This window comes from Giraffa tippelskirchi, chromosome 2 (genome assembly GCF_054371585.1).
Source record: "Giraffa tippelskirchi isolate mGirTip1 chromosome 2, T2T-mGirTip1v1.2.pri, whole genome shotgun sequence".
NCBI classification, from domain to species: Eukaryota; Metazoa; Chordata; class Mammalia; order Artiodactyla; family Giraffidae; genus Giraffa; species Giraffa tippelskirchi.
In genome coordinates, this window is record NC_137276.1 from 177,336,123 (window position 1) to 177,361,383 (window position 25,261).

Below are 25,261 nucleotides of genomic sequence, written 5' to 3' on the forward strand. Positions count from 1 at the left end.
GCTCCATTCCTCTGTATCTTCTAATCTACTGTCGATTACTTCTACTGCATTTTTAATTTTAATTATTACATTCTTCATCTCTGGTTCTTCTTTATATTTTCTAACTCTTTGTTAAAATTTTCCATCTTCTCACTTTATTCATTTAATCTTCTCCTGGACTCTTGGATCATCTTTATCAGGTAGATTTCTTATCTCTACTTCACTTAGTTCTGAGCTTTTATCTTCTTCCTTCAAATATATGTTTGGAACATAGTCCACTGTTGCTTCATTCTGCCTAGTATGCTGTTTTATTTATATGTATCTGATAGGTTCATTGCATTTTCCAATCTTGGGGTAGTGGTCTTTTTTAGGAGAAGTCCTCTGTGCCCCAGTGACACATTCCTCTCTCTTCACCAGAGCTACATCCTCTAGGAGTTCTTCTTACATGAGCTACATGGGTCCATCTCTTGCAGCAGGCTGACTACCGTGGAAAGTCTGAATGATGTGGCTGGCCCCCAGTTCAGTTGGTTTCTAGGCTCTGCCTTGTGTGGATGCTGCCAGCTGCTGGTGGGAAGGGCCTGGACACAGGCAGCTGGCTGCAGATCTCTGGGGGTTCCTGGGGCTAGGGCTCTTGGGCAGAGCTGTGTTCTGGGGTGGGTTTCTGTGGGACCAGGGATCCTGTATCTAGTGTCTGCCTGCTGGTTGGTAGGTCCAGTTCCTGACACAGCTGATTACAGGGCCTGAGGTGCTCCAAAGTTCATGTTGACCTGTTGGTGAGTAGGGCTGAATCCCAGGGGTGGGCAGCTGAGGCATTGAAAGTGTCTTGGAGCTGGTATCAGCTTGCTGATATGCTGGGTGGTGGGGGTCCCAGGGCTAGTATTGGCATGCTGATGGGCAGGGCCATGATCCAGGGGGGACCTAGAGCAAATGCTGTCCTGTTCACCTGGATGGCTTTGGTGCTCTTGTGGTTCCAGGGTTCATGTCTACCCACAGGTGGGTGAGGATGCATCCTGGGGCTAGTGCCAGCTTGATGGTGGGTGAAACCAGGTTCCTCCAGCTGACTGTAGAGACCCAGGGGATCCTAGGACTAGTGCCAGTATATTGATGTATGGGGTTGGATCCTAACCTTTTTGATGAACAGGGCTGTGTCCCAGGATAGCTGTACATTCAAGGAGTCTTAAGGAAACTAGCCTACTGGTGGACAGAACTCTCCTCACCCAGGTAGCTGCTTGTCCTGAGGCGTTCCAATACTTTTGCCAACAAGCAGGGCCAGATTCTGCAGATTAATAAGCTAGACGAAGGATTCCAAAATGGCACCTGCCAGTACCAGTGTCCACATGGTAGAACAAGTTCCCCCAAATGGCTACCAGCTGTGTCTATGTCTCTGGGGCATCATTCCACTCTGAAAGACTTTTCAAGATCAGCAGGTGGGTCTGACCCTGGATCCTTTCAAATTATTGTTTCTGCCTTGGGTCCCAGAGCATCTGAGATTTTGTGTATGCCCTTTAAGAGTGGAGGTTCTATTTCTCACAGCCGTCTGTCTATCCCAAAAGCAAGTCCGGCTGGCCTTCAAAGCAAAATGTTCTAGTGATATCATCTTCGTGGTGCAGTACCCCCAGATTTCTAGATTTGATTTCTAGCACTCTGTTGTTTCTAGTACTCTAGTATCCTGTATCAGGATCCTGATGCAGGGCCTGGACTCTTCACCTCTTAGAGAGAAACTCTGCAATTGTAATTATCCTTCTAGTTGTGGCTCACTCACTGTGGGTATGGGTCTTAACTCTATAGTGTCTCTGGCCCCTCTTCCCATCTCATGGTGTGTTTTCTTTTTTTTTTTAGTATAGTTGATTTAAAATATTATGTTAGTTTCAGGTATACAATGTAGTGAATCAATATATTTTGAGATTAAAAGATAATGGCTATAATTCTCTGTGCTATACAATATGTCTTTGTTGCTGATTTTATACATTCTGTCAACCCCATACACTTAATTTGTCCTTACCTCACTTACCTTTCCCTTTTGGTAACCACTAATTTGTTTTCTATATCTATGAATCTATTTCTGTTTTGCATATATATTCATTTGTGTTTTTTTTTTAGATTCCACATATAAATGATATGCAGTATTTATCTTTGTCTGATTGATTTCACTAAGCATAATGTTCTCTAAGTCCATCCACATTGCTGCAAATGGCAGAATTTCATTCTTGCATTGGCTGTATAGTGGTGAGCATAGCTGCCTTCCATTCTTTTTATGGCTGAGTAATATTCTATTGAATATAAAAACCACATCTCCTTATCTATTCATCTGTTAATGGGCACTTGAGTTGTCATGGTTTCTTTATATCTTTAGTTGTAGATCTCTTCTGCTAGTCTTATGGCCTTTCTCAACAATAGTTACTCTGTTTTAAATAGGATGAGTGATCAGTATACTGTTGGCTGTATATGAAATACATCATTGCTGTTAACTGTAGTCATCATACTGATATTATGTCCCTATGCTTTACTTATTTTATAACTAGAAACTGGTGCCTTTTGACCAATTTTATGCATTTCACACCTCCATCTCCCAACTAACCTGATTGCCTGCATCTGTCAACCATAAATCTGTTCTCCAAATCTATGAATTTGTTTTTTTAGATTCCACACATAAGTGAGATTATATGGCATTTGTCTTTCTCTGTATGATTTATTTCACTTAGCATATGTCCTCAAGATCCACTCATATTGTGGCAAATGGCAAGATTTCCTTCTTTTTCTCATGACTGAATAATATTCCATATATGTATATATGTACATACTACATATTCCTTATCCATTCATCTATAGATGGACATTTAGATTGCTTAATGTTTTGGCTATTGTAAATAATGCTGTAGTGAACATGAGAGTATATTTGTGAATTCTCATAGGTACTTTAAGGAACAATCAGCATATTTTCCCACGTCTGTTTGGTCATAAAATCATGCTAAATAGCCACCAAAGGAGAATAAGAGACAATAGAAGGCAACTTCCTAATAGTGGGAAGGCAGAAGACCATATTCCAGTTCTGAAATAATAGAATTTTCCTTCCTATCTTTTCCCTGGTCCTCTGCCATTTCCATGCACTCTTTCTATTATTTTGTTTTCTCTTTCCTCCTCCCACCCCCACTCTTTTGTAACTTCTTTCTAAATTTTTATTCTTTTTTCTGAGTTAATAAGCTATGTCTCAGATTTTATCCATTGTTAAATGTGTATATATATTATACATATGTAACATATAGTATATTTATATGATATCTATGTATATACCTTCACACATACATATCTATAGTCAATGTCTTTATCAAGATAATTAAAAATTTGTTTTTTCCTTTATGGTTTATTACAGGATATTGAATATAGTTCCCTGTGCTTTATAGTAAGACCCTGTTGTTTATCTATTTTATATGTAGTAGTTTGTATAAAAGTTGCTTTTTAATTATAATATTTCCTATAACTAGTATTTCTTAGATTCTAAGACTCTCACAGCAATTTTTTTCCTTATTTCCAGAGTTGCAAGCACATAGTTGTTAAGTAAGATAATTGAAAATTTCCCTTTGATGGATTTAATGTGATTCTAATGTGATTCTACATTTTCAGTATACTGATTTTGCTTTTAAAAATGGAATACAAATGCAATTTGATTTTTCTATCTATGAAATTTCTTTGCAGATAGTTTTCATTACAATTCCTGGCTTTCTGATTAACTATACCCTAATCCTTTGGTATCTGGCATCTGTGAATAAATTGCTTTTGAAAACCACCCCATGGTTATTATTTTCAGCTATCCTTGTGAGTTTAGATCCCATGCTGACTTCATCTGCTATAAAAGACCTGGGTAGGTGAATTTTTCTCTTTTCCTATACTTAAAATATATTCCATGTTTAAATTGTCTAGTTTTAAGATCTTTTGTTCATTATAGCTTCTTACTATGTGCAGTGGGGTGCTGGGACACTAAGGTTTGAGCATAGAGATTCATGTGATGATTCTTAGCATAGAATGAAATGCCAGTGATGGGCTTACTTAGTATTTTAAGTCTTACGTTCAGTTGTGGAATGAAAGTGAAAAGTGTAAGTGAAAGTCGATCAGTCATGTCCATCTCTTTGTGACTGTATGAATTATACAGTCCATTCAATTCTCCAGGCCAGAATACTGGAGTGGGTAGCCTTTCCCTTCTCCAGGGGATCTTCCCAACCCAGGGATTGAACCCAGGTTTCCCACATTGCAGGCAGATTCTTTACCAGCTGAGTCACGAAGGAAGCCCAAAGAAAATAATCTGCCTTTTGTATCGGCTGGGAATCAGTCCCCAGCCTCCCACATGGCAAGTGAGAATTCTACCACCAATGCCTTGGTTAAGGCAGGGCATTATTTGGAATGCTTGACTTTATGCATGCTTCTGCCTTGAGCCAATAGAATAGTTTTGGGGGCATTACAATATTGTATGTATTTCACGGTAACATTTTTATTGCCCAACACCTCTTTTGTGTTGAAAACACTGTTCTTTGGATAATGCTATCTGCAAAAAAAAAAAATTATCTTTTAAGTCTTTGTCACCATTAAGACCAAAATTCTAAAGAGTCAAAAACAATAAAATCATTAATGATATAGTGTTTTCAGTGTGCACTATTTTAGGAGAAAGAAACCTCTTTTGAAAAGTAAAATACCAAGTCAATGTAACCCAGAAAAAAAAATTCAAGACTCGCATTCAAAAAAAGGAAAAATTACCTAATTTATGTTTGCTTGACTATTTTTTATAATGAGAACTGAAACATTTGTTTTAAAATAGAATTTTAATGTGGCACATACATGCACGCACACCCTCACACAAACACTTTTTATGGACAGTTAAAAAGGAAAGAGCTATCTGAGGCAAGTAGGAGAGTAGGGGAGAAATATTAAGTGTATCTATATGAATAAAGAAAAGTCAGATCTTTAAGAAAAGGAGATTAAGATTGTATCAGCATCTATCCCCCAACCCTGCTGCTATGGGACTCTGTCAATGCCTGCTCCTTTCATACTCATAAGATTTGGAGGAGTTCTGTACCACCTGAGAGAATTTCATAATCCTCTTAACTTTATAATCTTAGAGTTTAGTTATTCCATTGACTTCCTGGTTTACCACTGTTGAATTTAAATAATTTCTTTGGGTTTACTTACAAAGTTGTTCTTGTATTCTTTGGCCATCTTACCATTACTTTTGGAATTTTGCTTTTCTCCTCATTAAACTATAAAAAAATTATTTTTCTCTTGGAAATATTTTTGCCTGAGTTTTCACAGAAAGACTTTTATATATTTTTTATTTTATTCTCAACAATAAAATCTGGCCAGGTCTATGTTTGGAGTACATGGATACATTCACATTGTCTTGAGCTTTTTATGATCTATTGACTCCTCTTATGCTCCTTGTCTTTATTTCCAAATATTCACATTTTGTTACAGCCCTATTTTTAAGATGGAATAGTTACACAACAGTAGCAGTTAGAGTTTGTTTTTGTCTTTGCTTTTGACTAAAAATAACTCCAAAGTGTAGTGGCTTAAAACTACAATCATTTTTTATTTCTCATGAGTTTGTTAGCTTTGATGGTATGAACTGGGCTCTGCTGATCTTGGCTAGGCTCACTAATGAATCTGCAGTCAGCTAGAGGGTCATCTGGGAGCTAAGTGATCCAGAATGGCCTCACCTGGAAGATCCACTTTTCTCCCATATTATTTCTCACATTCCTCCAAAAGAGTAGCCAGGAAATACTGCCATGATGGTGGCAGGGATCTAAGAGAGTAGAAGCAGAAATCTTTCTCAAGATTTCCTTGTATAAAGTCTCATAAAAAAAAAAATCTCTTTGGTGATAGAAACTGCAGTCTTAGAGCAGAAGGCATGGATGCAGAGACAGGTGAAGAATTAGATCATCAAGGCAATGAGTTTCTACAGGGACAGACTGCCTTGGCTTTGCTTCTTTTCCAGTAGCATACTTACTGTATTAGATTGTGATCAGAAGGATAGGCTGATTGGTTCACAAGAAAGGTTTTTACCATTTCCTTAATAATAATTCCTTCCTATGAACATTTTGAAAATTATCAAAGAAGTTCAGTTATAGTGTTGCCCCACAGGAACATTGAATGGCAAAGAAAGAAATAATAATTGATAGATTCTAAGCTTGGAATAATATCATAAGTGGAGGAGATTAAGATGGAAATAGATTATATCAGAATGCTCTCCGTTAACGGAGTTTGATTTCTAAAACCATTGAAAGTGATGTATGAGAAAGCCAGACAATTACTAATTACAGTCTGACTTCTCGGGCAACTGCATTAATACTTTGGTTAGTTACCATGGTATAGACCTTTGGTTTATAAGTTTGCCTTATCCCTCTACTATCATTTTTTTTTTGGTCTGTCTTAAATGCATGGTGTACATATTTATATAGACCAAGTCTCAGAATTAAAAAATAATAAATTTCACATTTTCATCTGTACTTTGAAACAAGAAACGAGAGCTCTAGTTGATTATCTTACTTACATAAAACAAGCTCCCCCTGGTGAATCAGTGGTAAAGAGTCTGCCTGCCAATGCAGGAGATGCAGGTTCTATTCCCTTGGAAGATCCCTTTGAATAGGAAATGGCAACCCACTATAGTATTCTTGACTACAAAATCCTATGGACACAGGATCCTCGGACTCTTAAGAGTCTTTTCCAGTATTACAATTCAAAAGAATCAGTTCTTTGGCACTCAGCCTTCCTTATGGTCCAAGTCTCACGTTCATACAGGAAACCTGGAAAAACCACGTGTGTGTGTGCTTAGTTGTGTCCAACTCTTTGTGACCCCATGGACGACAGCCCGTCAGGTTCCTCTCTCCATGGTATTTTCCAGGCAAGAATACTGGAGTAGGAAATGGCAACCCACTCCAGGGAATCTTCCCGACTCAGGGACTGAACCCATATCTCTTGTGTCTCCTACATTGGCAGGCAGATTCTTTACCACTGCGCCACTCAGGAAGCTCCCTTATTGGAAAAGCCATAGTTTTGACTATACAGACCTTTGTCAGTAAAGTGATGTTTCTGCTTTTTAATATGCTAGGGTTTTCATAGCTTTTCTTCCACGGAGCAAGCATCTTTTAATTTTATCATCTATATTGATTTTGGAGTCCAAGAAAATAAAATTTGCCACTGTTTCCACTTTTTCCCTATTTGCCATGAAGTGATGGGACCAGATGCCATGATCGTAGTTTTTGAATGTTGAGCTTTAAGCCAGCTTTTTCACTCTCCTCTTTTACCCTCATCAAGAGACTCTTTAGTTCCTCTTCAGTTTCTGACATTAGAGTGGTATCATCTGCGTATCTGAGGTTGTTGATATTTCTCCTGGCAATCTTGATTCAAGCTTGTGATTTATCCAACCCAGCATTTTACATGATGTACACTGTATATAAGTTAAATAAGCAGGATGACAACATACAGCCTTGAGGTACCCTTTTCCCAATTTTGAATCAGTCTGTTGTTCCATGTCCGGTTCTAACTGTTTCTTCTTAACTTGCGTACAGATTTCTAAGGAGGCAGATAAGGGGGTCTGGTATTCCCATCTCTTTAAGAATTCTCCACGGTTTGTTGTGATCCAGAAGTCAAAGGCTTTAGCAGAGTCAATGAAGCAGAAGTGGATATTTTTCTGGAATTCCCTTGGTTTTTCTCTGACCCAATAAATGTTAGCAATTTAATCTCTGGTTCCTCTGCCTTTTCTAAACCTAGCTTGTACATCTGAAAGTTCTTGGTTCATACTATTGAAGCCTAGCTTAAAGGATTTTGAGCATTACCTTGCTGATATGAGATAAGCACAATTGTATAGTAGTTTGAACATTCTTTGGCATTGCCTTTCTTTAGGATTGGAATGAAAACTGATCTTTTCCAGTCCTGTGGCCATTCCTGAGTTTTCCAAATTTGATAGCATATTGAATGCAGCACTTTAACAGCATCATCTTTTAGGATTTTAAATAACTCAGCTGGAATTCTATCACCTCCAATAGCTTTGTTCATAGTAATGCTTCCTAAAAGTTCACTTGAGTTCACACTCCAAGATGTCTGGCTGTAGGTAAGTGACCACACTGTCATATTTATCTGGGTCTTTAAGACCTCTGTCTATTCTTGCCACCTCTTCCTAATCTCTTCTGCCTCTGTTAGGTCCTTACCATTTCTGTGCTTTATCATACCCATTCTTGCATGAAATGTTCCCTTGGTATCTCCAGTTTTCTTGAAGAGATCTCTAATGTTTCCCATTCTATTATTTTCTCTATTTCTTTGTATTGTTCACTTAAGAAGACTTTCTTATCTCTCCTTGCCATCTCTGGAACTCTGAATTCAGTTGGGTATATCTTTCCTTTTCTCCTTTGTTTTTGGCATCTCTTCTTTTCTCAGCTATTTGTAAGGCCTTCTCAGACAACCATTTTGCCCTCTTGCATTTCTTTTTCTTGGGGATGGTCTTGATCCCTGTCTCCTGTACAATGTCATGAACCTCCTTCCATAGTTCTTCAGGCACTCTATCAGATCTAATCCCTTGAATTTATTTGTCACCTCCACTGTATAATCATAAGGGATTTAACTTAGGTCGTACCTTAATGGTCTAGTGTTTTTCTCTACTTTCTTCAATTTAAATCTGAATTTGCAGTAAGCAGCTCATGATCTGAGCCACAGTCAGCTCCAGGTCTTGTTTTTGCTGACTGTATAGAGCTTCTCCATCTCGGCTGCAAAGAATATAATCACTCTGATTTCGGTATTGACTATATGGTGATGTCCATGTGTAGAGTTATCTCTTGTGTTGCTGGAAGAGGGTCTTTGCTACATCCAGGGTGTTCTCTCAGCAAAACTCTATTAACTTTTGCCCTGCTTAATTTTGTACTCCAAGGCCAAACTTGCCTGTTTTTTCAGGTATTTCTTGACTTCCTACTTTTGCATTCCAATCCTCTGTGATGAAAAGAACATCATTTTTTTGGTGTTAATTCTAGAAGGTCTTGTAGATCTTCATAGAACTATTTGAGTACAGCTTCTTCAGCATTAGTGTTTGGGGCATAGATTTGGATTACTGTGGTGTTGAATGATTTGCCTTGGAAATGAACTGAGATCATTCTGTTGTTTTTGAAGTTACACCCAAGTACTGCATTTCATACTCTTTTGTTGACTATGAGGGCTACTCCATTTCTTCTAAGGGATTATTGCCCACAGTAGTAGATATAATGCTCATCTGAGTTAAATTCACTCATTCCTGTCCATTTTAGTTCACAAGAATACTGGAGTCGGTAGCCATTCCCTTCTCCAGGGGATCTTCTCAACCCAGGGATTGAACCCAAGTCTCCTGCATTGCGAGCAGATTAGTTACCATCTGAGCCACCAGGGAAGCCCTTTCTTTGATTCCTAATCAACCACAATTAATTTGGTACCTAGATGGGCATACCAGACCACCTGATCTGCCTCTTGAGAAACCTGTATGCAGGTCAGGAAGCAACAGTTAGAACTGGACATGGAACAACAGACTGGTTTCAAATAGGAAAAGGAGTACGTCAAGGCTGTATATTGTCACCCTGCTTATTTAACTTATATACAGAGTACATCATGAGAAATGCTGGGCTGGAGGAAGCACAAGCTGGAGTCAAGATTGCCAGGAGAAATATCAATAACCTCAGATATGCAGATGACACCACCCTTATGGCAGATAGTGAAGAAGAACTAAAGAGCCTTTTGATGAAAGTGAAAGAGGAGAGTGAAAAGTTGGCTTAAAGCTCAACATTCAGAAAACTAAGATCATGGCATCTGGTCCCATCACTTCATGGGAAATAGATGGGCAAACAGTGGAAACAGTGGCTGACTTTATTTTTCTGGGCTCCTAAATCACTGCTGATGGTGATTGCAGCCATGAAATTAAAAGACGCTTACTCCTTGGAAGGAAAGTTATGACCAACCTAGACAGCATATTAAAAAGCAGAGACATTACTTTACTGACAAAGGTCTGTCTAGTCAAAGCTATGGTTTTTCCAGTGGTCATGTATGGTTGTGAGAGGTGGACTATAAAGAAAGCTGAGCACCGCAGAATTGATGCTTTTGAACTGTGGTGTTGTAGAAGACTCTTGAGAGTCCCTTGGACTGCAAGGAGATCCAACCAGTCCATCCTAAAGGAGATCAGCCTTGGGTGTTCATTGGAAGGACTCATGTTGAAGCTGAAACGCCAATACTTTGGCCACCTCATGCAAAGAGCTGACTCATCGGAAAAGACCCTGATGCTGGGAAAGATTGAGGGCAGGAGGAGAAGGGGACAACAGAGGATGAGATGGCTGGATGGCATCATCAACTCAATGGACATGGGTTTGGGTGGACTCCGGGAGTTGGTGATGGACAGGGAGGCCTGGCATCTTGCGGTTAATGGGGTCACAAAGGGTCGGACACGACTGAGCAACTGAACTGAACTGAATCATGATGGTCTAGACTTGTAAGTTAATACATAATGAAATTTTATTGAACAGATTTTACAAACATGACTAAAATATATTTAAGTATGTAGGAAAAGTACATGATATAAATCCATAGCTGAAAATATCCTTCTACTTGTTGATAAAATTCTGTTCTTTAATATTCATGAAATTTTTCCCTCCTTAAAAAAATATTTTTCCCTTTGTAGGTCTTTCTAGAAGCCTCGTCAGTTTAATTAATGGAGAAAGTCTGATGACTTCTGTAATGTCTTTAATTACATTCACTGTTATTGTGAATAGTGACCTTAACTTCAACAAAAATACGATCCAGTCCTTAGGTAAGGACCTATTTTTTTCTTAATTTTTTAAAATTAGAATCCCATATTTTCTGAACTCTTAATTTCTTAAAACTAGAATTCCGTATTTACTGAATTCTGACATGGATTTTATAATACCTTACCAAAATTACACTTATGCAAGCATAATCATATTAGTATAATTATTGGCCATTACAAATAAGTACCAAACATCCCTTATTTAATATTGGTTATGGTTTTGTTGTGAGGCTGAGTTGGGACTTTTCATGAGGATGCCTATAGAAGCAACATTCCTCAGACCTAGACTGAATCAGAATTCTTGATAACAAGAATGAGAGAATTATTTTATGTGTCAAAGATGAACTCAAAAGATAAGTTGAGTAGGGAATCCACCAGTGCCAAGAGGAGGTGTCTTTCTGTCCCTTCACTCTGGGACTATTTCCCTGCAGGCAACACAGAAAGTTGTCAGCTCAGGGAAAAAGTGTGAGTTATATGGCCATCTACAGGGCCTGAGCACAATGCTTGTAAGCAGAGAGATTGTAAAATATCTAGAAGTTCGTTTACCACATTCAAATAGTCCTGAACCATACACATTTTGTTCTTTATCATGTGTATGTGCATGCATGTGTATATAAGGTAAATGATGTATGCACACTGTAATGAGTGATTATAAAGTATACAGATGAGTAATTATGACTCAGGACTAAAAATACAGTTGTCAGCACTCCTGTGAGCACCTTATATGCCCCTTCCTAATCAAAACCTCATCCTTTCAGTAGTTTAGAGCATAGTCTCAAGAAAATTAGAAATAAAGAAGAAGTTATAACTGACACCACAGAAACACAAAGGACCATAAGAGACTACTTACTATAGGCAACTATATGCCACTAAAATGGACAACCTAGAAGAAATGGACAAATTCTTAGAAAGATACATTCTCCCAAGATTGAATCAGGAAGAAATTGAAAATATGAATAAATCAACTACAAGTACTGAAACTGAATCTATGATTTCAAAAACCAAAGAAACAGAAGTCCAAGACCAGATGGCTTCACAGGTGAATTCTATGGAACACTTACAGAAGAATTAACACCTATCCTTTTGAAACTATTTCAAAAAGTGACAGAGGAAAGTACACTTCCAAACTTATTCTGTGACACCACCATCACCCTGATACCAAAACCAGACAAAGATACCACAATAAAGAGAAAATTACAGGCCAATATCACTGACAAACATAGATACAAAAGTCTCAGCAAAATACTAGCAAACCAAATCAAGCAATACATTGAAAAGTCCTATATCATGATCAAAAGTTGGATTTATCCCACAGGAATGCAAGGATTTTTCAATATTGGCAAATCAATCTGTGTGATATACCACATTAACAAGTTGAAGAATAAAAACTATATGATCATCTCAACATATGCAGAAAAAGCTTTTGATAAAACTCAACATCTCTTTATGGTAAAAAAACAAAAAAAAAGAAAAAATTCTCCAGAAACAATCTCATTTACCACCACATCAAAAAGAATAAAATGTCTAAGAATAAATCTACCTAAGGAGACAAAGACTTTTACTCTGAAAATTATAAGATTCTGATGAAAGAAACTGAAAATTACACAAGCAGATGGAAAGATAAAAAGGTTCTTGGATTGGAAGAGTCAATATTGTCAAAATGACTATACCACCCAAGGCAATCTACAGATTAAATGTAATCCATATCAAATTGCCAATGGCATTTTTCACAGAACTAGAACAAAAAAATTTTTCATTTGTTTGAAAACTCAAAAGACCTTGAAAGCAACTTTGAGAAAGGAAAATGGAGCTGGAGGAATCAGGCTCTTTGACTTCAGACTATACTACAAGCCTACAGTAATCAAAACAGTATGGTACTGGCATACCATACCAGAAGACTAATCCTTCCCCAATAGAATCACCTTTCTCATGTCTTTCTCAAGAGAGCCGGTCCAGGTCGTGGACACCTATCCAACTTGGGCATAAGAAACATTTACTTTCAGCCTTGTTTTTTGTATCCAATTAGTTTACTCAAACCATGGCAGTTTGGAATATCTATTGTGATCCTAGAACCCCAGTTTAGCTTAGCAAGGTACATCCTCTTTAAATGCTTCATATAACCTTTCTGTGGTGTGTGAGAAAACCAAACTACATACATAGACTATTTTCCAAAATGCAGAGTATAACAAGAGGTGACAGAATACAGTACTCAGAGAGTTTTTACCATAAAACTTGATGCAGATATGGCCTTCCCATAGATGACTGAGGTGAGGAAAAAGGAAATGTTTATATTCAAAAGCATCTTAAAAGCTCAGAAACCATCCTTGGGGGAAACTGAGAAATGTAAAGTGTAGTCATACATGCTGGTCAGAAGGATCAAGTCCAACCTCTATACCTGATCTAGTATTATGTGCAAGCTCAGTGATGTCCAACTCTTTGCAATCCCATGGACTGTAGCCCATCAGGCTCCTCTGTCCATGGAATTCTCCAGGCAAGAATACTGGAATGGGTTGCCATCCCCTTCTCCAGGGGATCTTCACAAACCCAGGTACTGAACCCAGGTCTTCTGCATTGCAGGCAGATTCCTTACTATCTGAGCCACCAGAGAACCCTGATCTAGTGTTATATCAGGTCTCATTTAAGATAGTAAATACCGCTCATATTTCTGAGTCCAAGCTTACTCTGCTCACCACATAAATAAATCCAAGATACAGGTATTGAGGCAAGGAATATGACTATATTTAGAAAGCCAGCTGGCTGAGAAGATGGCAGACTAATGTCTCAAAATAACCATCTTATCAGGGTCTTGATGCCAGGTTCTTTTACAGAACAGGAGTGGGGGGAGATAAGGGGGTAAAGTAAAAGGCCATTAATCTTACAGATATCTCCTGGAATGGCTAGCCTCAGGGAGTAAATGTGTCCATTTTTTCTTTCCTGTAGCCATCCACAGGTGGACAGGGTCCTGAACAAAGGCATTTTGGTTTAACATTCAAGCAGAGAGGCAGGGTTCCCTGAGGCAGGCCACTCTGTATGAACAGTATCCTTTTAATGAATAAAAGTAGTGGGGAGCAATGGTTAAAGTTAAAGAAATGGATCCAACGTGGAGTCAGTTCTTCCCTATAACAATCACAGAATTTCAGGGAACTTTATCAGAGATGATATCCACAATACAATCAAAAGAACTTTCTATCCACTGGGGAGTGAAAAATAAAGAAACAAAGAAAAGTACTTATGTGGAAGATAATTCATTCAATAATCCAACAACTATTTGTTGATATGTACTGTGTGATAGCTCCTATTCTAGGCCCTGATGTTTCAGCCATGAACATAACCGTTCTTGCTTTTCTAGAGCTTGCCTCACAATTTTGACAATAATCAATGTAATAGAATTTTGCTTTTGTTTAGGTTTCAGAGGAGTAAAAACTGTTAAGTAATCACTCTTAAAATAGTAATAGTAACAACTGCAATAAAACAGAAGGTCTGCTTTAGGATGAAGAGAACAGTTAACTTATTTTCTTCACCATTCGAACTGTCTCTGAGTTTTTAATAGAAGAATTCCTCTTAAGAAAGATGTTTGATAAGTTTTACTGGTATTTTATTTATATCCATTGTCATAATTGTGAAACAGTAATTTTCCTAGTATTGTATTGTATTGTTTGGTCACTCAGTAGAGTACAACTCTTTGTGACCCCATAGACTGTAGCACGCCAGGCTTCCCTTTCCTTCACCATCTCCTGGAGCTTGCTCAAACTGATGTCTGTTGAATCGGTGATGCCATCAACCATCTCATCCTCTATCGTCTCCTTCTTCTCCTGCCTTCAGTCTCTCCCAGCATCATGGTCTTTGCTAATGAGTTAGCTCTTCACATCAGGTGGCCAAAGTATTGGAGCTTCAGCTTCAGCATCAGTCCTTCCAATGAATATTCAGGATTGGTTTCCTTCAGAACTGGTTGGTTTGATCTCCTTGTAGCCCAAGGCACTCTCAAGAGTCTTTTCCAATACCGCTGTTTCCTAGTAATCATTATTTTATAACTTGTAATTATTTAAACAATGTTGCTATATCTTTGAAAGTGTTAGTCTCTCAGTCATGTCTCACTTTTTGTGACCCCATGGACTCTAGCCCACCATGTTCCTCTGTCCATGGAATTCTCCAGGCAAGAATACTGGAGTGGGTAGCCATTCATTTCTTTAGAGGATCTTCCCAACCCAGAGATCAAAGCCAGGTCTCCTGCATTGCAGGCAGATTCTTTACTGTCGGAGCCACCAGGGAAGCCCATAGTCACCAGAGAAGCTCTACTGTATCTTTGAAGTGAGCATGTTTCCTAATAGGAAAAAACAAGAAGACCTATTGTACTCAGAGTTCTTACTTTTTCCTTCTTGTATGTTAGAAGTTTAAGAACATTGTAAGAAATAATGAATTTGCTTTGCGGCATTTCTTGGCCTAGTAAATCCATCCAGTAAATATTTTATTCTTTAAGAGCTCTTTTTCTCTTTTAAAAGAGAAAGCATCTTTTAAACTTGGTCTTTTAACTCCAGTTCTTTTCATCTTCTGAAACCAGCATCAGCATCCAGCCTATGTTTCATTTACAGGAGGTGGTGGATTCCTAAAATTATCACTATAGTCAACCCCATACCTAGACTGGAAATGACCTAGAGTCATTCATAAAATTCTCTCAAGTTCACACTATCCCTACAAGTGTTAAATTTTTCTGCTTGGCACATCTAGAAGCCATGGCTCTCTTTCAGTCATAGGAATGAGACTAGGTAGGGAAGGAATTTAGATAACCTCAGCAATCTTAACAGTGCCCTCTCTAACAGTGGACATCTATGATTATGGATTCATAAAAAGATTCTTTTTCCTTCATTTTACTACCTCAGAGCACTGTTCTGGAATTTACCTCCCCCAAATTTAGCCTTGTTTTTTGATGTGGTTGCTATTGCCATTGGCCATTCTTTGTTTTGGTTTTGTTCTTGCTCTTCACATATTCTATTGAAGTTAACCCTTCAGGCTTTCCTGCACCTAAGACCCACTTTCATCTGTGATTTAAAACTTTTCTCCTCTGTTTCTCACCCTATAAAGATGAGAAGGACTTCCTCACCCACTGAAAATGCCTGATTCCAGCAATCAAAGCCCTCAAGGGTTTAGGCTTCCTGTTTACCTGCGAAGGGCCTCATAATGATTGTTGAAAGACATTTGGCAAAATATAACAGTATCAGTAAAGGATCAACTATCCTTTAGTGTAGTAATCCCTCTTCTGGGGCCTAAGGAAGTAATCAGAGAAGTACAAAAAATTATATATAGAAATATACACCACAACATTGCTTATCGGGAGAAAAACTGGAAACAATGAAGTGTCCAATAGTAAGGAACCAATCAGATTGGTTTGGCAGGCCAATACAATACAGGAGATTCACTTAGCTGTGACCCAGAGGCATTCCCTTTTTTTAAAAAATTTCTTGTGTGTTTTATTTTAGATGTAAATTCTAAATTCCATGAGGTTAAAGAACTTCTACTTCTTGTTCATTATTGTTTTTCCAAAATGTATTACACATTTTGGCACTAAATAAATATATATTCCTGAATGGGGACTTAAAAAGCTCTTAAACTAAACTGATCAAATTTTATCAATTTAACTGTGACTTTTGACATTTGAAAAGAAACTCTTTCAATTTAAGAATAAGAAAATACCCTACACATCTATCCCAAAGACTATGAGCTATTTTAAAAGATAATGTCAGAAAGAAAAGTTGACCCAGATTATCACTTAAAATTAAAAGCACATAAATTCTATTAATTATTTTTTTATTTATTCCCTTTTCTTTCAGCCTATATCATCATGAAAGAAATTTGGTTATATCTTATAGTAAGTTTCTTGTTTGGAATTCTTAGTTCACAACTGATTCAACTGTGGATGTCTACTGTTTTTGGAGATGATGTCAATCATATAAGTCTCAGCTTTTCAGCTCTGTACCTCATCTTTTATATTTGTAAGTAAGGGGACTATGCCTAAAATTAAAAAATATAAAGAGGTTCAAATTAAAGATACAAAGATGTGGGAAATATTTACCAGGTGAAAAGCAAAATAAAAAAAAAGCACAAAAAAACATCATGCAACTGATCTAGAAGGAATATTTTTGTAAATAACTAATCAAAAGAGATTAAAAATATTAATATGTATACAATAGGAAACAATGTACCAAGGTACATAAAGACAATTATAATAAGAGAAACTTGACAAAAATCATAATTACAATAAGAAACTTTAATAGGCCTTTCCTAGATAATTTCATAACCAATTGGATTAAAAAAATGACTATGGCTATGAAAAATTTATATAAAAACTTAAATGCTTGGCTCCCAAGATATACAGAGTTTTATCTTCCAAAACAGAATGCTTATTCTTTACACATACCTATTAACATTAGCAGAAATAAACTAGACTGGAAGAATATATCAATAAAATTTCAAACATTATTCAGCTACAGTGCAATTAAATGCTTACTTCAAAAGGAGGATCTTTAAAAATAAATATTCTAACTGCCTGAAATTTAAAAAAAAATTTCTTGGTAACTCTTAGATCAAGAAGGTAATAAAAATAGAAGTTACAGATCAAGGAAGGCTAATATTAAAAACTCTATCACATTGCTAATCCATTTACCACAACTCCCTTCTCACATAGGTACAGCAAACAATGATAATCATATCGCTGTTTCAAGATACTGCCTCAGAATCACTTTCCATTCAGCCCTTTAGACAGCTCTACAAATGATTTGAAGTTGGCATGTGTGATAATACCAACTTCCCAACTGACTCTATATCTTTCCATTACATTTAAGAATAAGACAATGTTGCCTAGCCTCATATCCATGATTAAAAATAGTTCTGGAAGCTCTAGTTAATATAAGAAAAAAAATAAAGTTTATACATATTTAAAAGAAAAAATGGTTACATTAGTCACAACAATTTAGAGTATATAAAAACCCAAGACTTAATTAATAAACTAAGATAGCAAGGGTCTTTAATGGTTTGATAAAAAATAAATATTTTAAAAATTAATAAGTCAAATAACATTCTTACAAACCAGCACTAATTAGTTACAAGGGCTTCCCCAGTGGCTCAACAGGTGAAGAATCCACCTGCAATCCTGGAGACACAGGAGATGCAGCTCTCTCCCTGGGTCAAGAAGATCCCCTGGAGAAGGAGAGGGCAACCCATGCTAGCATTCTTGCCTGGAGAATCTCATGAAAAAGGAGCCCGGCAGGCTACAGTTAATAGGGTCAGAAAGATTTGGACACAACTGAAGTGACTGAGCGCACACACACACAACTAGTATAAAACATAATGAAAACTGATTCTGTTTACATTGACAAAAAGTTAGAAAATATCAAGGAATAAACTTAAAAGTTTGGACCCAAACAGAAAACTACAGTTTTCTGAGAAGTAAAAATGTCAGTAGAGACAAAGGAAAACTTCTTTGTAGAAATGTGAGAGCAACAGAATTCATTATTTTCACGTCTGAGAACGGAAAGGCGTAACACAGATACCTGAGGTTTCCGAAGCAACCTGGATTTAAGCCAGTTATAATCTAGTGAGTTTACAGGATCTGTTAATGAGTTAATAAATAGTGACAGGATGATCAGCCAGTACAAATGCATTCACTATGCACTACCTTGTACATACCTAAGCCTACGAAACGTATATTCCAGCAAATATAATTTCTTCTAACATCATCAAATAAGTAAGAATAGCCTCAAGATTACGGGTTAAAATAAGTGATGAAAAACCTTAGGTTATATTGTATGGATGAATGTTATTAATATAACTGTTCTAGAAATTACATAAAGTTCCAAAAAATCTGATACATCCTGATACAATGTTATTATAACTCTAATTATCCTAAAATGTTGTATGTTGCAAAAATAACTAAATTTCTTTGTAACAATGTCATTGTAATAAACTCTCATCTGATCTTTAACCATAAAAACAGAAAGGTTAAGGGTTATGCTCAAGGAAATAATTTTATTTATTTAAGTTTTAAAATTGAAGTAGAGTTGATTTATAATATTATATTATTATCAGGTGTGAAATATAGTGATTCAATATTTTTATAGATTATATTCCTTTTAAAGTTATTACAAAATAATGGCTATATTTCCTCATGTTGTACAATAGATCCTTGTTGCTTATTTAGTTTATACATACTAGTTTGTATTTTATAATCCCCTACCCCAATCTCCAAGAAAATAATTTAAATTTTTTAGAGTCAAGATGTCTCAATAAATATTTTAGAAAGCAGATAATGAGTAAGTATAAATCTAATGTAAAAAACTTTTACTCTGGCCTGTCAAATAAGTGAATATTTTAAAAAGTTACCACAATCTGAATCAAATAATGATAGAAATTTGGAGGGAGGTGAAATTTTACAGAAAAATTTTAAAAATTCATCTGGAAACATAAACTATGAGACTATGTTTATGACATATGTCATATGGCATGACAATCTATTTAAGTGAAGGATTTTTCCTACTAAGTGGATAATACACATTTAATAAGCCTATAATAATTAAAATACAACTGCTATAACAAAGGAATACAAAGTAAACCAAAGAAATGGATCCATTTGATAAATGTGTGCTGTGCTTAGTCGTTCAGTTGTGTCTGACTCTTTGCAACCCTATGGACTATAGCCCGTCAGGCTTTTCTGTCCATGGGGATTCTCCAGGCAAGAATACTGGAGTGGGTTGCCATGCCCTCCTCCAGGTGATCTTCCCAATTCAGGGATAAAACCCAGGTCTCCTGCATTGCAAGTGGATTCTTTACCATCTGAGTCATCAGAGAAGCCCAAGAATACTGGAGTGGGTAGCCTATCCCTTCTCCAGGGGAACTTGCCTACCCAGGGATCACACCTGGGTCTCCTGCATTGCAGGCAGATTTTTTACCAGCTGAGCTACCAGAGAAGCCCATGAAAGTGGCATATACACAATATTCTTTAATATTAAACAAAATTTTAATTTGTAACTGTTACCTAGAGCAATGTCTGCTAAACATTAAGAGAAAAAAATTAGCCCATTACAGAACAGTGTTGCTCTACAATCCCTCTTTGGTTGCAGGTTCAGTAGTTCAGTCGTGTCTGACTCTTTGGGACCCCATGCAATGGGGCTCACCAGGCTCTTCTGTCCATGGAATTTCCCAGGCAAGAATACTGGAGGGGGTTACCACTTCCTTCTTCAGGGATAATCCCTCTGTAGATTTTCTTAATGTGTGACTTTATGTATATGTGTGCTGGATATGCTAATGGAGATCAGTGGAGAAATAACTCCAGAAAGAATGATGGGATGGAGCCAAAGCAAAAACGATACCCAACTGAGGATGTGACTGGTGATAGACGCAAAATCCGATGCTGTAAAGAGCAATATTGCATAGGAACCTGGAATGTTAGGTCCATGAATCAAGGCAAACTGGAAGTGGTCAAACAGGTGATGGCAAGAGTGAACGTTGACATTCTAGGAATCAGCGAACTAAGATGGACTGGAATGGGTGAATTTAACTCAGATGACCATTATATCTACTACTGTGGGCAAGAATCCCTTAGAAGAAATGGAGTAGCCATCATAGTCAACAAAAGAGTCCAAAATGCAGTACTTGGATGCAGTCTCAAAAACGACAGAATGATCTCTGTTCGTTTCCAAGGCAAACCATTCAATATCACGGTAATCCAAGTCTACGCCCCGACCAGTAACGCCGAGGAAGCTGAAGTTGAACGATTCTATGAAGACCTACAAGACCTTCTAGAACTAACACCCAAAAAAGATGTCCTTTTCATTATAGGGGACTGGAATACAAAAGTAGGAAGTCAAGAAACACCTGGCGTAACAGGCAAGTTTGGCCTTGGAGTACAGAATGAAGCAGGGCAAAGGCTAATAGAGTTTTGCCACAAGAACGCACTGGTAATAGCAAACACCCTATTCCAACAACACAAGAGAAGACTCTACACGTGGACATCACCAGATGGTCAACACCGAAATCAGATTGATTATATTCTTTGCAGCCAAAGATGGAGAAGCTCTATACAGTCAGCGAAAACAAGACCGGGAGCAGACTGTGGCTCAGATCATGAACTGCTTATTGCCAAATTCAGGCTTAAATTGAAGAAAGTAGGGAAAACCACTAGACCATTCAGGTATGACCTAGATCAAATCCCTTATGAGTATACAGTGGAAGTGACAAATAGATTTAAGGGACTAGACCTGATAGACAGAGTGCCTGATGAACTATGGACAGAGGTTCGTGACATTGTACAGGAGACAGGGATCAAGACCATCCCCATGGAAAAGAAATGCAAAAAAGCAAAATGGCTGTCTGAGGAGGCCTTACACATAGCTGGGAAGAGAAGAGAAGCGGAAAGCAAAGGAGAAAAGGAAAGATATTCTCATCTGAATGCAGAGTTCCAAAGAATAGCAAGGAGAGATAAGAAAGCCTTCCTCAGCGATCAGTGCAAACAAATAGAGGAAAACAACAGATTGGGAAAGACTAGAGACCTCTTCAAGAAAATTAGAGATACCAAAGGAACATTTCATGCAAAGATACGCTCGATAAAGGACAGAAATGGTATTGACCTAAAAGAAGCAGAAGATATTAAGAAGAGGTGGCAAGAATACACAGAAGAACTGTACAAAAGAGATCTTCACGACCCAGATAATCACGATGGTGTGATCACTCACCTAGAGCCAGACATCCTGGAATGTGAAGTCAAGTGGGCCTTAGAAAGCATCACTACGAACAAAGCTAGTGGAGGTGATGGAATTCCAGTTGAGCTATTTCAAATCCTCAAAGGTGATGCTGTGAAAGTGCTGCACTCAATATGTCAGCAAATTTGGAAAACTCAGCAGTGGCCACAGGACTGGAAAAGGTCAGTTTTTGTTCCAATCCCAAAGAAAGGCAATGCCAAAGAATGCTCAAACTACCGCACAATTGCACTCATCTCACATGCTAGTAAAGTAATGCTCAAAATTCTCCAAGCCAGGCTTCAGCAATACGTGAACCGTGAACTTCCAGATGTTCAAGCTGGTTTTAGAAAAGGCAGAGAAACCAGAGATCAAATTGCCAATATCCGCTGGATCATCGAAAAAGCAAGAGAGTTCCAGAAAAACATCTATTTCTGCTTTATTGACTATGCCAAAGCCTTTGACTGTGTGGATCACAATAAACCGGAAAATTCTGAAAGAGATGGGAATACCAGACCATCTGACCTGTCTCTTGAGAAACCTGTATGCAGGTCAGGAAGCAACAGTTAGAACTGGACATGGAACAACAGACTGGTTCCAAATAGGAAAAGGAGTACGCCAAGGCTGTATATTGTCACCCTGCTTATTTAACTTATATGCAGAGTACATCATGAGAAATGCTGGGCTGGAAGAAACACAAGCTGGAATCAAGATTGCTGGGAGAAATATCAATAACCTCAGATATGCGGATGACACCACCCTTATGGCAGAAAGTGAAGAAGGACTAAAGAGCCTCTTGATGAAGGTGAAGGAGGAGAGTGAAAAAGTTGGCTTAAAACTCAACGTTCAGAAAACTAAGATCATGGCATCTGGTCCCATCACTCCATGGGAAATAGATGGGGAAACAGTGGAAACAGTGTCAGACTTTACTTTTTTGGGCTCCAGAATCACTGCTGATGGTGACTGCAGCCATGAAATTAAAAAAAAGCTTATTCCTTGGAAAGAAGGTTATGGCCAACCTAGATAGCATGTTTAAAAGCAGAGACATTACTTTGCCAACAAAAGTCCGTCTAGTCAAGACTATGGTTTTTCCAGTGGTCATGTATGGATGTGAGAGTTGGACGGTGAAGAAAGCTGAGCGCCGCCGAATTGATGCTTTTGAACTGTGGTGTTGGAGAAGACTCTTGAGAGTCCCTTGGACTGCAAGGAGATCCAATCAGTCCATCCTAAAAGAGATCAATCCTGGGTGTTCATTGGAAGGTCTGATGTTGAAGCTGAAGCTCCAATACTTTGGGCACCTCATGCGAAGGGCTGACTCATTGGAAAAGACCCTGATGCTGGGTAGGATTGGGGGCAGGAGGAGAAGGGGATGACAGAGGATGAGATGGTTGGATGGCATCACCGACTCGATGAACATGGGTTTGGGTAGACTCCGGGAGTTGGTGATGGACAGAGAGGCCTGGCATGCTGCGATTCATGGGGTCGCAGAGAGTCGGACACGACTGAGCGACTGAACTGAACTGATGCTGGATATGAGCTTCTGTGTGTTCACTGGGTATTCCACTCCTAAAATCTTGATCCAGTTATCTTAAGCTTCCAATAGACACACTCAGTTGTGTCTGACTCTTTGCAACCCCGTGGACTATACAGTCCATGGAATTCTCCAGGCCAGAGTATTGGAATGGATAGCCATTCCCTTCTCTAGGGGATCTTCCCAACCCAGGGATCAAACTCAGGTCTCCCACGTTGCAGGCAGATTCTTTGCTAACTGAGCCACAAGAAAAATCCAACCTAAAGATATCGCCTCAAACTTTCTGAAAGTTTCTGGAGTTTTCTCCCTCATAATCTCTGCTGCCTCCTCCTAAATATACAACAGTTTCTGTTTCTTGGTGAACCTTAGTGAAGGTGAGAACAAGGGGAGCTCACAGAGAAAATTACATTGTGCAGGTCACAATTCTGAGATCTGACAGCTACCATTATCTCCTCACTTTTCTATATTTCCTGCTTAATTTTTGCCACTTGTATCCTGTATAGAAATTCAGCAAGCAGCCTTTAATGCTTGGAGTTGCCTTTTGGGTCCCATACTGTACTTTCAAATAGCTTATCAAAATGACTTCTTCTAGGCAAATATAGCCCTCTCCTCAATAGAAATTTCAATCAAAATTTTCTTTAAAATTTTACCTGAATTCTTGGCAGTGGAGTTATGGGTGTTCCCTTTTTCTAATCTGCCTGCAATGCAGAAGACCCTGATTTGATTCCTGGGTTGGGAAGATTCCTGGGTCAGGAAGAATCCTGGGTCGGGAAGAATCCTGGGAAGAATTCCTGGGTTGAGAAGAATCTTGGAAAGAATTTCTGGGTCAGGAAGATCCCCCAGGGAAGGAAATGGCAACCCATTCCAGTATTCTTGCCTGGAGAATCCCATGGACAGAGGAGCCTGGCGGGCTGCAGTCCATGGGGTTTCAAGAGTCGGACATGACTTAGCAACTTAACTACCACCGTTTTCTAAAAAAATATAATCTCTATATACTGTACTACATTATTTGAACTTTTCACAGTGATAATATGTCACTTTCATAAGCTACTTCCAAAATTGTTTTTCCCTCTAGTACATGAAAGTTGACGATATTTAAGAATTTCCACAGTTTTTTACACTTTTCCATCTCAGACAGTAAGTGTACCAAACCATAATTAAACTGGGAAACAGATCTGTATTAGGTTTCTCTTGGCTCCACTCTCTTAGCCTTGTCACAAAATCAAACTATTTCTATTTCCTACTGTATCCCAAGAAGAAGTATGTGAAGTAGGCTAGTCCATGACAGCTCATCAGCTTACTTCCACTTAATTCATCCAGAGCTGCTCTGAAAAAATCAGACTTATGGAGAGTGCTCTAGCCTCACTGGGGTACGTGAAAAGATTTGTGAGTTCCACATTGTTGCCAATGATCAGAAACCAAAGCAGTGCAAAGATGTCCAGTACAGACTTGTCCGCACACTGAATATGAATCTGAGGAGGAAGGACAGTGAGTGGTGGTGATAATTTGTGACATTATTCAGTGGAAACCAAGTGGGATGGCCTCTCTATGAAGTCCCTACTATCAGATATCAGGAAGTTTTCGTCTCTGGGAGTATTGGTACCACTCTTGATGTTAAATTAATACTTCTTATTTATTTCCTTAAAAAAATAGGTGAGCTAACTGACATGTCTGGAATATTTACTCTTGTCATTATGGGACTTTTTTTAAATTCTACAAGTTTTAAACCAGGAGTTGAAGCACTTCTTCTTGAGTAAGTGACTAGCATACTTTTACTTTGTTTCATACATTGAAGTTATAATATTATAATAGTAACTACATCTACATGGCCAAAATAAGATACTGACTTAGAAACTAGCCAACTGAAAATAAAACCCCCCTTTTAAAAACTCTATTGCTTATGTTCTCTAAACCTCTAACTTCAGGTAAAATTTGTAACCTTACCTTGAGTTCACATTGACTGTATTTCACTTCCAATTCCCTTACGTCCCTGACCATATTACTCAGTAGTGTTCAGTCTGATCCCCTAGACAGGGCCAGGTTTAAAACAAGGGAAGTGAGTCCCTCATCTCAGGCACAAAATCTAAGAGGATGCCAAAAGACTCAGTAATCAAGATACATGCTGCTGCTGCTAAGTCGCTTCAGTCGTGTCCGACTCTGTGCTACCCCACAGGCTGCAGCCCACCGGGCTCCCCCCATCCCTGGGATTCTCCAGGCAAGAACACTGGAGTG

General features: G+C 38.2%; 2 protein-coding genes across 16 annotated transcripts in view; one reads left to right on the plus strand and one right to left on the minus strand.

Moving 5' to 3' along the window:
• Window positions 1-25,261, minus strand: part of LOC145526502 (OX-2 membrane glycoprotein-like) — an 88,635-nt gene that overhangs the window by 62,309 nt on the left and 1,065 nt on the right. For 3 of the 14 annotated variants that reach the window (XM_081542270.1, XM_081542372.1, XM_081542276.1), the window contains exon 3: window positions 15,933-16,035. The exons of 10 other annotated variants lie outside the window; for them this stretch is intronic. The gene's annotated coding sequence lies outside the window, so the exon portion shown is untranslated. Of the gene's footprint in view, window positions 1-15,932; window positions 16,036-19,762; window positions 22,725-25,261 lie in introns of those variants that run through there. One more of the 14 variants, XR_014068969.1, reaches the window with a different exon arrangement.
• The window catches only part of SLC9C1 (solute carrier family 9 member C1), a 111,215-nt gene that overhangs the window by 11,762 nt on the left and 74,192 nt on the right, over window positions 1-25,261 (plus strand). For both annotated transcript variants that reach the window (XM_081542250.1, XM_081542260.1), the window contains exons 5-8: window positions 3,673-3,838; window positions 10,649-10,777; window positions 16,600-16,761; window positions 24,683-24,782. In XM_081542250.1, the coding sequence (XP_081398376.1) occupies window positions 3,673-3,838; window positions 10,649-10,777; window positions 16,600-16,761; window positions 24,683-24,782 (557 nt within the window). The remainder of the gene's footprint in view (window positions 1-3,672; window positions 3,839-10,648; window positions 10,778-16,599; window positions 16,762-24,682; window positions 24,783-25,261) is intronic.